This window comes from Lemur catta, chromosome 3 (assembly GCF_020740605.2).
Source record: "Lemur catta isolate mLemCat1 chromosome 3, mLemCat1.pri, whole genome shotgun sequence".
Taxonomy (NCBI): domain Eukaryota; kingdom Metazoa; phylum Chordata; class Mammalia; order Primates; family Lemuridae; genus Lemur; species Lemur catta.
Window position 1 is genome coordinate 113682739 of NC_059130.1, and position 12571 is coordinate 113695309.

Below are 12571 nucleotides of genomic sequence, written 5' to 3' on the forward strand. Positions count from 1 at the left end.
ATATATGTCACTTTCCCAGCTCTTTAGTGGAGGCTTATAAAAGATTTTCTGTCCTTTTTCTTCTAGATGCCTTATCTTTGCCACCCTTCAGCACCCCTGACTATGAAACCAGTTGCATCTCTCTCTCTTTCTCACTGTGGGTTCTGATCTATAGGTATGGGAACTAACACCTTTGTCCCCTCCTTCTAGATCCAAGACATGGTTGCCATTAGGCACACGGCCTGCAATGAGCAGCAGCGGACAACGATGATCTTGCTATGTGAAGATGGCAGCCTCCGCATTTACATGGCCAATGTGGAGAACACCTCCTACTGGCTGCAACCATCCCTGCAGCCAAGCAGTGTCATTAGCATAATGAAACCTGTTCGAAAGCGCAAAACAGCTACAATCAGTAAGGCCCCTTCTCAGAAGACTCGTGGGGGAATGGGAATGGCAGTCTTCTAGACAATGACTCAGAATATACTATTGCAAATATCTTTAAAGAAGTAGTGACTATCCTGCTTGCACATTTTATGAAGTTAGAGGTATGTGCTAGCTTATTTCCCGACAGCAGAGTCACGGTTCCAAATGGCAAGTACCCATTGGCTGTCTGCTTGAGGTCTGCAGTTCTTTGGTGCCTAGTAAGGAGTTATGTCTTGGGCCTTGTTTGAGAGATTTTTCCCTCTGGGTTTAGGGAAGATGGCTTGCTGGCAGAATGGAACTGAATGAAGTATAGATCCCTTGAGTTGGTTAATTTCACACAGAATAGTGAAGAACCCATCACAGGTCTCTGAACTGGTGGTCTAGCACCTGACTAATAGAGGACTCTTCAGGGAAGTGAAAGCTTGAATTTAGCAGTGAGTGAATCCAACTAAGCAAAGACCATGGCAGGGATCATTGCATCACCTTAAATTTGTAGATTTGAGATAATGGTGTAGCTCATCCTCCTGTAAAGAAATAGTTTCTATTATTTATTTTGAATAAACAAGCTACAAGAGAGCCTTATTGTTATTAACGATAGACCTAACACCAACGCCAGATTTCTTTGTATTGCTAGGACATGTTGTGGTTAGGGATAATAACCACTGGAGAGTTAATCACACGTAGGCATCATGCTGATGCAAACATGATCATCCAGAATTTGCTTAGAAAGATTAGAGTGTGAATGTGAGCTCAGTCTGGGAGGAGTCTTTGCCTGTGGTGTAGGAGCAGAGGTGGTAGAGACCACACATACTGATGCTCTCTGGCAATCTGGTACTGTTCTCTGCAGCAACCCGCACGTCTAGCCAGGTGACTTTCCCCATTGACTTCTTTGAGCACAACCAGCAGCTGACAGATGTGGAGTTTGGTGGTAATGACCTCCTGCAGGTCTACAATGCACAACAGATAAAACACCGGCTGAATTCCACTGGCATGTATGTGGCCAACACCAAGGTGAGGACTGTGCTGGGCAGGGTTCATTCCTTGGATAGAAGAACTTATAAACAGTCTGGTTTGAGAACACATCTCCTTTTAGAATGCAAGTATAAAGCATATGCTCAAAGCCACTAATCTGTAATTCTAGTTAAATGGTCCCTTAAGTAAATGAATACTTTCACTCACTTGCCAAAGGACTCCTGTTCTATAGGCTGAGTTTCCACCATTACCGGCAGGATTACTGTGCAGAGGGCAACAGGAGGTTGTTAATGCTTGGGGCAAAGAAGCCTGACATTGAAGAGAATCTACTCCCTTCCTCTGTTTTCCCATCTTTGGAAGCAAGGGAGTCATTATGGGGGTGGTTAAAAGGATGAAGATCTTAACTAGGTTCACACATTGAGATAATATCAGAGGAAGGATTCAAACTTTGGACTTAGAACTTCTATTAGTTTTCTGATGCTTGCTTTATCTCCCTGCAGCCTGGTGGCTTCACTATTGAGATTAGTAACAACAACAGCACTATGGTAATGACAGGCATGCGGATCCAGATTGGGACTCAGGCAATTGAACGAGCCCCATCGTATATTGAGATCTTTGGCAGAACTATGCAGCTTAACCTGAGTCGCTCACGCTGGTTTGACTTCCCCTTCACCAGAGAAGAAGCCCTGCAGGCTGATAAGAAGCTGAACCTCTTCAGTGAGTCACCAGCCACTGGGGCAGGCTCAGTATGACTAAATTGGGTGCTGGTCTGTGACTCTTCAGTACTCGGGGATTCCTCTGTAGTCTCTGTCGTTAGGAAACTTTGAGCTTCATTTGAGATATAAGAGGAAAGGAGTACACTTGAGAATGGAAGGGGTAAAGATAGGGTAAAACTCTGTTAAGTATGCACTTCTGTAGTGTTGGATCAGCCTCACTGATGAGGCTGCTGCTTTGTTGAAGCCCAGAGGAAGCAGGTTGGCATGTGAAATCACAAGGCTTTCTTAAAGCACAGAGGAAGGCCTCAGGTCACAGATGGCTGAGAGGTGGTTAGCAACACCTTGCTGTGCCATTGAAAACTTTAAACCCTCAGAATACAAATCCTTGAGCCTTTTTTAAGACTGGCATCTCTTCCATCATTTACTGGCAATTGTCTAATATTATTTCTTCTGGAAATAGTTGCTGTTGGTGTGAACGGTGATGATCTGTACTTTGAACAAAGGAAGTGCTTAGAGACCCGTGGGGGTGAGGGTTGGGGGATATAATGCCCTGATAACAGAGGAGGGTCCTTATAGTGAAGGTTAGGGCCTCTTTTGAGTAGGAGACTTAATAGGTTTTTGGTCCATAGAACTGTTTCCACATACATTCAACATCTACACATGGGTAAAGTGCTGCTGATGTTTCAGGAGGTAAAGTTCCTCTAGGTTTATAAAATAGATGTGATTTGTTTCTTTGCCCCAACTGGTCTGGTCTTGGCTTTGGAGAGGTTGTGGGAGTGCTTTAGGAAATGTGCTTCCTAAAGGCTTCTCTTGCTTATTGTAGTTGGGGCCTCAGTGGATCCAGCAGGTGTCACCATGATAGATGCTGTAAAAATTTATGGCAAGACTAAGGAGCAGTTTGGCTGGCCTGATGAGCCCCCAGAAGAATTTCCTTCTGCCTCCGTCAGCAACATCTGCCCTTCAAACCTGAACCAGAGCAACGGCACTGGAGAGAGCGACTCAGCTGCGCCCACTACGACCAGTGGAACTGTTCTGGAGAGGTACCAGTGTTGGCAGGGTTTGGCTGGCAGGGTTTGGCTTGTTAAATTTTCCACTCTCGCTGTAGAACCTTCCTGTGTCTTGAGAGAGCCAGCCTTTAATAACCATTCCAAGTCTAGCCTATGATTTTTAAGCTCTCTAAAGTTCCCCCATAGTCAGTGTCTCCTTAGCGTGCGGACAGAGCCTGAAAAACGTGCTCAAAGTCACTTGACTCCAGGGTCTCTGTCTAGGCCGAAGTTCTGTCCCTTCTCTTAATGCTTAGGTAATTGGAGGCCACAGACGAAAAGGTACTTAACCCAGTATTCTGGATAGGATCCATCCTTGTGGAGATTATAGGGAAACATCCTCCCTTCCATTCAGATCTCATCATCTTTTCATTTTTCTCTCCAGTAGCTACTTTTGTGGTAATAACAATGCCAGCAAGAGAGGCTGTCTGCTGCATCTTGTAGCAGAGTCCAGAATCTCCCCAAATCTCCCTACAGTGGCATTCTTTAGCATTGTGCTTGGCTTCTTTGTGCTAGGTAGCTGCTGGTTTGCCATGGTAGATGAAATAATTCATGATGTAAGATTTTGAGTTTCTTACATTGTAAGTTGTAAGAATAGCCTTGCTTGGAATCACTGCCTCCCACCAGCAGCCTCCCCCTTCCTCCTTTCTCTTTCTTTTTTTCCCCTACCCTGTTTATACATGGTTTGCTTAGGATGTATTTCCAGGTATCTCTGAGCTTCACATTTTTTTCCTTTTTTTTTCTTTGCTTCTTCCCCAAGTTCTGAAACTGAGTCCCTAACCAAGCTGGACCGGTTAGTATGCCCTCTTTCTTTTTCTCTGCACGAGTGAGTGTGTGTCAGAGAGCAGTGTAACCAATGGTGTGGCTTTGCGTTGATTCTGCTTCTGTTTAAGAGTCCTCCTGCTTCTTTCTGTTGTGGTCATTGCATGGCTACAGAGCTGTCCATGTGCAAAAATGGAGTATATGGAGGATTGTAAGTGCACATTTGGTGTTGGCGGCATCAGGCGCTCTCTCAGATCTCTCTTCCTTACCCCAGTCCTCTCTGCTCCCTCTCTGTAGTGGATTGGAAGGGGGTTGGGGGTGGAGGGATTGACAACAAAGTCCTACCATCTGATAAGCCACTGGAGCGCTTGTTCTGCCCAAATTTGTTTTATGCCTCAGTTTCCTCCCCCTAGTTCTTTATTGCCTTCCTCTACCCCTTAACCCTTTTCTCTCCAGCTGCCTTCTCAATGCTTTTCTTTCTTTGTCCAGAGCTTCAGCTATCAGGATGTTGTTCTTTTTACTGTACCACATTAAACTCAAAGGAGTAAGCCCTGGGGAACATGTTACCTGGTACCATTTAATAATTGGGTTTCCTGTTCCTTTCCTAAGGGTGAATTGCTCAGTTTTCTAAAGATGCTTTGTACTACCCCTTGAATGTTGGCAATTGGCATGCACCTAAAAATACAGTTTTTTCTCTACCTAATACTTAGGGCCTCATAGGAAATGCCTTTGTGCATTTTCTTGGAGATATAAATAAAATATAACCTTAACCTTCCTAGTATAAGAAGATGGCTTTAACCTTTCCCTTTGTGTATCCCTTTGCCCACTGATCTCTGGGCACCTGAGCTTTGGGTCCCACTGCATCAAGTCTGTTAAGCCCATCTCAGTGATCCCTGCCACAGGCAGCAGAAGGAAGCACATTTATCCTCTTTGAGGAAGAAAAGCCCTGTCTTTGAGTTATGGATTATGAACATGGCCTTAGGTTGATCTCCGAGCAGAAGCCAGGTTTCTCCTGGCCTGTAATACAGGAAACGATATGCATGGTGCCTGTGGCAGGTCTTATTGTGCTTTGATTTTGTATTTGGCATTCATTAGCCGTCCCCAAGGTCCTCATGACTATAGTTTGCTTAGGCTAAAGCACAAGGCAGAGAGAACGATGGTTGTACTCAAGCCAGGTTTTCTGTCTCCCCAGGCTGGTTGTGAGTTCTTTAGAAGCCTTGGAAAGCTGCTTTGCTGTTGGGCCAATCATCGAGAAGGCAAGTTACTTTTTCAAAGCACATGGAAGCTTTCTGAAGAGGCAGGAAGTCAGTGGAGTTGTCTGAGGCCCTGAGGCCTCACAGCTAAAGAACATTTATAGCATAATCTTGATTTGCAAAGAAACTACAGGGAAGTCTTCAGCTTAAGGCCTGTGTCCTAATTTGGGGAGCCCATACTGAGAGTGTATTGCAGGATAGGATGAGTGCTGGTACAAGAGCACTGTTCGAGGAGTCATGAGCTTGGATTCCATTTTTTCACCCGTGTGGTTGGAAGATTATAATTTTTGAAACCTTTGTTTGGCTCCTTGCAGTCCGTGGAGTATAACCTAGCCCTGGTGGCTAGAAGGAAGGGAAGAGGAAGCAGAATGTAGATAGTTCATTCTGCCTTGAGTTGGTGGGTTAGTGATAACCCTGCTGTCTGTTGCATCAGGAGAGAAACAAGAATGCAGCTCAGGAGCTGGCCACTCTGCTGCTGTCCCTGCCAGCACCTGCCAGTGTCCAGCAGCAGTCCAAGAGCCTCCTGGCCAGCCTGCACACCAGCCGCTCGGCCTACCACAGCCACAAGGTAACCGTTCCCTCTCAGGGATGCCTGTGTAGAAACGGAAGTTGTGCTCCTGACAGGGAATCAAGTAAGTGGGCTTTTTATGTGTAAAGGAAGGACACAGCAAAAATGGCGTTGAGATCAAATCCATAGCGTCTAAAGTTTCTTCTGATAAATTCGTGGATGCCGCTCAAAACTGAGGATAAGCTGGCTGGTGGACAACTGGTTTGTAATTATTTTTCTGTCACTCTAACAGGATCAGCAAGACTTAAGAAAGAGAGGGAGGGACATGGAGCGTGGGTGGCTTCTCAGTGGGGAAGAGTGAGGTGAGGGATCCCTCAGGAGGTAAGGGCTGCTGGGTGTCTTCACTCCCCTACCTGGTGCACTGCAGAGGGTATCCTGTGCTTGTTGGTGAGAGAGTTGCTAGACAGTTGCTGGAGAGCCTCTGAAGGGAAAGAAAGGCCTCACCTGTGAAAGAAAGGAGCTGCTGATAGGTTGGGCCAATTTCCATAGATGGAAAAGGTGACAGTTCAGATCCATGAGGAAGAAGGGCTCTGAGAGAAGCTACCAGCCCAGAAGCCATGGTTAGCTTTTGTGCCTACAACCCAGAGAATTGAGAAATGTGAGTTTAACCTGCTGAGCCTCTTAAGGAAAGGCAATTTTGGAAACATAATTCTTGGGTAATATGAATTTGCTAAGAAATTACACTTATACTATTGGAAAGAAATCTAGGATGTTGCAGTTCTGGAGAATTGGGGTGGATTCTACTTTTCCTGTCATACTTTGTTATTGCATGGTTTTTAAATTCTTTTAATGACTTTAATATCTTATATATTATGAAACTTAACTATATCGGGCTGCTTTGAAGGTGTGGTAATTAACCTGTTGTCTTGAGAGGAGGTAACAATCCTGACCCTCTGTCAGATTTTCTCTGCTCTTTGCTTTTGTACCAGCCCTTGTTTATGGTCAATCCTCTGTGATCTTGTTGTTTCATTAGGATCAGGCCTTGCTGAGCAAAGCTGTGCAGTGTCTCAACGCATCCAGCAAAGAAGGCAAGGATTTGGACCCTGAGGTGTTCCAGAGGCTGGTGATCACAGCTCGCTCCATTGCCATCATGCGCCCTAACAACCTGGTCCACTTTACGGAGTCAAAGCTGCCCCAGATGGAAACAGGTGAACTTGGCCTATGTGGCCGTGGTCCTGAAATCTGCTTAATACACCTTTACCCTCTCATCCCACTGTTCTCACTGGCCTCTGACTGACTTCATGCTTGGAGATAGGATTTTACTCCCTGGTCTTTATACCTTGTAGGGCTTTTAACATTAGGATTATACCATTTTAAATAAATTCCCTTTCCAGTGCTTATCCCTTTGAGTATCCTTGAGTTTATTTAGTATTTTAGACATCAGGTATAATCTGTCTCTGAAGTTATCAACTCTTATGATCTTCAGGGTATAGCTAAGCTCAGTTGAGCCCTGGTTGCTTTAAAGCAATTGGGTCATATCTTTCGCTTTCATGCTGTTCTTTTGCCAGTATTTTATTATTATGTGCAGTCGCCTTTCTCAGTGCTCGATGCTGTTTTCTCATCTTTCCTCATGTTGGCTGGGTACCAAACCTATTTTGCCATTGTCAAATAGAGTTTATTGCTGCCTTTACAATTCTCTGTTATGTATATGCTTCCATATGCCATCATCATGCTATTCCTCTTTCTAATACTATAATCCCAGAAATCATTCTAGAGAAATCTCTAGAATGTTCAGATGTTCCTCTAGGTTTTAGAAGTTGAACATTTGGAACTGAGGTCTTTGAATCTGCTGTAAACATCCTGAATGTTCCCCCTTCTACTTAATTCTAACATACAGTGTTTTCTGTGATATTCCTTTCCCAGACTGTTTTTTTCCTAGATGTGCCTGCTGGAGTCTAGGGATAGTTGGCATATTGATTGGGGCCCCACTTGAAACTCCCTCCCCAGGCAAGCTTCCTTGACCTGAGTTAACCTTAAAACAAATTAAATTCCATCTCAGATTTACCATCGTTAATAATTTTCTTTCTCCTGCTTAGAAGGAGTGGATGAGGGGAAAGAACCACAGAAGCAGTTGGAAGGAGATTGCTGTAGTTTCATCACCCAGCTCATGAACCACTTCTGGAAACTGCATGCATCCAAACCCAAGAATGCCTTCCTGGCACCTGCCTGCCTGCCAGGTATCACGTTAAAAGGGATGCTTGAGTCTTGATACATAGTGAAACCTTATATAAGTTATGTCTTTGAACACCTGTGACCCTGAGCATTTAGTTTTCATCCTTTATCATCTATTTCTTCTAGAATTTATAATTGGGAAATAGAAATCTGTGAGATGAGTGCGTTGTTCTTGATATAGGAATTTAGCAGAGTGGCAGAGAGTGGGATTTTCTTGTACTGTATCTCTTGATGTGGGGTTGACTATTTTACATTTTATGAATGCGTGTGTGTCCTTAGTGGTATTTATAATTGTTTTAAAAAATCTTTAAAAGCCAGCTCAAAAGGTAAAGGTTAGCTGGGTGCAGTGTCTCACACCTGAATCCCAGCATTTTGGGAGGCCAAGGCAGGAGAATTGCTTGAGGTCAGGAGTTTGAGACTAGCCCGAGCAACAGAGCAAGACCCTGTCTCTACAAAAAAATGAAAAAAATTAGCTGGGCATGGTGGCAGGCACCTGTAATCCCAGCTATTTGGGAAGCTGAGGCAGGAGGACTGACTGAGCCCAGGAGTTCGAGGTTGCAGTGAGCTATGATTAGGCCACTGTATTCCAGCCTGGGTGACAGAACAGGACCCCATCTCAAAAAGAAAGAAAGATAAAAGGTAAGAGTTAAGCATCAGCCTTGAGAATTATTTGATTTCCAAACTACTGCTGCCTATGGTATCTCACTTCTCACTTTTCACACTATTGAAAGTTCAGGTGGAAGGGTAAGAATCTGAATAACAATGTAGAAAAGTAGAATGATCCCAGTATTCATTCGCATGTGGAGGTTACTTGGGCAATAAGCCTAAAAGATGTGTTAAGGTCATGTTTTGTCATTGCCTAAGGTTGGGGATAGTAGGAGATAGCTGGTATCCGCCTGCCTCATCATATTTCCCTGCCTTGTCTTTTGATATCCATAGAGGGTGAACAGCGACTTATTTGTGAGATGCAGGAAATCCAGAAAGACCTTTGAGGACAGTTTGGAAGATTAGGAGACCCTTAAAACAAATCACAAATTGCAGACAAGCTACATTCTCTCTGTGTGTGTATGTAACAAGCGTGCGTGTGTGCGTGTGTGTGTGTGTGTGTGTGTGTGTGTGTGTGTGTGTGCACGCGCTGGTCACTTTTTTATTAGCTTGACCTTTATGTGGTGATAAGAATTTGCACTTTTGTCTCAGGCTCTCAAGTAGCTAGAGATTTTGCCACCAGATTTTCACATAATATTTTTCTCCCCTTTAGGCCTAACTCATATTGAAGCTACCGTCAATGCTCTGGTAGACATTATCCATGGCTACTGTACCTGCGAGCTGGATTGTATTAACACAGCATCCAAAATCTACATGCAGATGCTCTTGTGTCCTGTACGTATCATTATAACTCCAGATATCTCTAATTAGCCTGCGAGTTTGCTAAAGTAATGAAATAAAATAGACTTAAAGGGAGCTGATGGGAATTAAGAGTTTCAAATATCAATAAAAACTTTAAGATCTTTCTCCGTGGAAGAGAAAGATTTGGAAAGGGGATGGACTTAGTCTTTTTTGTTCAGTGCTGAATCCCTAGGAACTAGGGTGCTTGCTACATAGTGCTGAGTAACTCATTGAAGTGTTATTTAAATGAGTATGTGAATGAATGTAGTACATCAAGGTTTCTATTTCCAATGACGCTGTCACAGAAGCTATATGTTAGAAGTACTAATTTTAGCACAGAGCTAAGATGTGCACTGGGGGCCTGATCATCGGATGCAAAGCCAAAAACCATTTGTAGAGAGCCAGAGTGGCTTCAGGAGCAAATGACCTGAGAGTCTATCACCAGGAACTGAGAGACAAGAAAGAAGTAAATGGGTCTTACGTGTGCCAGGTCAGGAAGTGGGTATTAACTTAATCTGCTGGGGGTGCAGGTGAGAGTAGACAGATTTCCCCATGCACGTGAGTGATTGAGAAAGGAAAGTGTTTTATATAGATAGTTTCATGAATAATATAAGACCTAAGCATGACAGTTTCCTTTTAAACCACAGGATCCTGCTGTGAGCTTCTCTTGTAAACAAGCTTTAATTCGTGTCCTAAGGCCCAGGAACAAACGGAGACATGTGACTTTGCCCTCTTCCCCTCGAAGCAACACTCCAATGGGTAATGTGAGGTCTGGGTTTAGGCTTGAGTCTCTAGGGGGGCAGGGGCGGAGGCGGTGGGTAGGGAAGGGAGGTACAGCATTAGGATATGCTGCTCATGTTGACCAACGTCCTAGAGACTTTGTTTATATATCTATGTTTTCACCCTACCTTATTCCATAAAGAATTTAAGGTGGCACATCAAAATGCATATAGTAAATAGAATAAAAATAAAGAAAATCAAGGCCTTGGGAAAATAAAATTGCCATAGTAAAATCAAGCCAAGGATACAGACAATCTACTACATCACAAGATTTTCCAAGGTTTGTAAGTGAAGATTTTATATTTGGCTGAAAGCTTCGTAGGAACCATAGCAAAAATAAAATGAGAACAGTTATAAAAATCACAATGACCAAAGACAAAACATACCCATTTTTCAGGCACAGAAAGCTCTTGATTAAGGGTCCTTTTTGTTGCTGAAGGTTCAGAATCCTTAGTGGACTTATGTGCGATAAGTGTGATAGCAAATTTCACAGGAATTTCCCTCATGATATACCTGGACACAGTCAAGGGCATAACATTTTACATTTTAGTAAAAGCAATTCTATAAGGTGTCTAAATAGTGGCATTATATAACTCTAGTTACTTCATTTGATTCAGGAGTAAATTTCAAATGAAAGTCACATATGTAATTTTAAACTTTCTAATAGTCACATTACAAAAAGTAAAAAGAAACAAGTGAAGTTAATTTACTAATAATTTATTTAATCCAGTGTATAAAAAATATTATTTCAACATATAGTCAATATAAAAAGTTATTAGTGAAATATTTTGCGTTTTTGGTACTACCTTTAAAATCCAGTGTGTATTTTACACTCATGACACATCTCCTTTTGTACTAGCTACATCTTAAGTGTTCAATAACCACAGGTGGCTAGTGGCTACAGTATGGGACAGTGCAGGGATAGAGGAATATATACAACTGTGACTTTCAGACAGTCACTTATCTTACCTAAGCTTTTGATAAGTTAGGCAATGGTTTGTGGCTCTTTTCTCTGGCATGAACCTAGAGTGGAGATAGTTTATGTTTCTAATGAAGGACATATTTACATGCTTTAACAGTCCATCGAGTGGAAGACAAGGTCTCGGTTCTCTTCTGACAATTAGGAATCTCACCTAGACTCTTCCTTATTAGAAAGCCTCCCCACCTTCACACAGAAGTGGGCCCAGGCAGTACCTTTGTGGTGTACTTGATTTCCATTCGATGGTTTTATACTTCAATTCTGGTTCTTCTCATTATGACTATGTAGTGTGAAAAATCTCACTGACCAAGTTGTTTTTGAAAAAAGTAGTGAAATAAACTCTAAGCTGCCATGGCAGGTAAAAGATAAACATCTCAATTGTATTGTTTTTCCTGTCTTCCAAGGTCTCCTGAGAGTTGGTGGGAGCTTGTGTGGCCTACTGGTTTTAGATTTCTCTGCTTTATGGAAATCCCTTTGTGGAATCCAGGGTTTTTTGTCCCCCCTCCCCCCCACTTTACCAGCTGGAAAAGTCTATTCCTCTGGGGGACCAGTTGTCACTGCCAGCCGTATCTTCCCAGATCCTGCTAGGTCCAAGAAGCAAGAGAACAAGGCCAGGCGTAGCACCCTGGAGTTTTACCTTTAAAGCCCAGGGTACTAGCTGGTAGCTTGTCTTGGGTTTTTGTTGCTACGTGACTTATCATACCATATGCCAAGGGAGGAAAGCAAGCACCTTCAGGTGACTGGGGTTTCTTTGACTCAGGAGACAAGGATGATGATGACGATGATGATGCAGATGAGAAAATGCAGTCATCAGGGATCCCGAATGGTGGTCACATCCGTCAGGAAAGCCAGGAACAGAGTGAGGTGGACCATGGAGATTTTGAGATGGTGGTGAGTCTCTGGCAGCAGGAGAAGGGGAGGAGGAGCTTCAAAACTCTCCTCTAGCTCTTATTCAGTGGACTTCCAAAAGTTACCATTTACCGTGGGACACTGACAGAGCTTTCTCTCTGCAGTCTGAGTCGATGGTCCTGGAGACAGCTGAAAATGTCAACAATGGCAACCCCTCTCCCCTGGAGGCCCTGCTGGCAGGCGCAGAGGGCTTCCCCCCCATGCTGGACATCCCGCCTGATGCAGATGACGAGACCATGGTTGAACTAGCCATTGCCCTGAGCCTGCAGCAGGACCAACAAGGTAGAAGGCAATGCCAGGAACAAAGTGGCCCATTGGCCTTGCACAGGAAAGAGGGTTCGGCAGTTACTGATATCCAGCTGACTTAGCTTGTCCCCACATTTGGGGAGAGGTTGATCTGGGTGAGAGCTGTTCAGAGATACAGGTGGAGAGTGAGAGGGGTTGTGGTGGGAATTTCAGTCTGGGAGCCAATCTCATGGTTTCTGCTAGTTTGGTCTTTTGGATTATTTCTTCCCGAATCAGCTAGATTCCTCCAGCCTGTGTCCTGCCTGAGCTGAAGGAAGCATTCCACCATCTCTATAACTGAACTTGGTGGGTGGACAGCAGTGGCTGTTGGTTACCTTCCTCTA

General features: G+C 43.8%; 1 protein-coding gene across 7 annotated transcripts in view; it reads left to right on the forward strand.

The window, feature by feature from the left end:
* The window catches only part of UBR4 (ubiquitin protein ligase E3 component n-recognin 4), a 126419-nt gene that overhangs the window by 53583 nt on the left and 60265 nt on the right, over nucleotides 1–12571 (forward strand). For 5 of the 7 annotated variants that reach the window (XM_045548561.1, XM_045548568.1, XM_045548566.1 and 2 more), the window contains exons 46-58: nucleotides 190–391; nucleotides 1250–1413; nucleotides 1875–2091; nucleotides 2914–3130; nucleotides 3894–3926; nucleotides 5088–5151; nucleotides 5582–5716; nucleotides 6690–6864; nucleotides 7753–7893; nucleotides 9147–9268; nucleotides 9922–10033; nucleotides 11794–11924; nucleotides 12047–12224. In XM_045548561.1, the coding sequence (XP_045404517.1) occupies nucleotides 190–391; nucleotides 1250–1413; nucleotides 1875–2091; nucleotides 2914–3130; nucleotides 3894–3926; nucleotides 5088–5151; nucleotides 5582–5716; nucleotides 6690–6864; nucleotides 7753–7893; nucleotides 9147–9268; nucleotides 9922–10033; nucleotides 11794–11924; nucleotides 12047–12224 (1891 nt within the window). The remainder of the gene's footprint in view (nucleotides 1–189; nucleotides 392–1249; nucleotides 1414–1874; nucleotides 2092–2913; nucleotides 3131–3893; nucleotides 3927–5087; nucleotides 5152–5581; nucleotides 5717–6689; nucleotides 6865–7752; nucleotides 7894–9146; nucleotides 9269–9921; nucleotides 10034–11793; nucleotides 11925–12046; nucleotides 12225–12571) is intronic. The other 2 variants (XM_045548562.1, XM_045548565.1) reach the window with 2 other exon arrangements.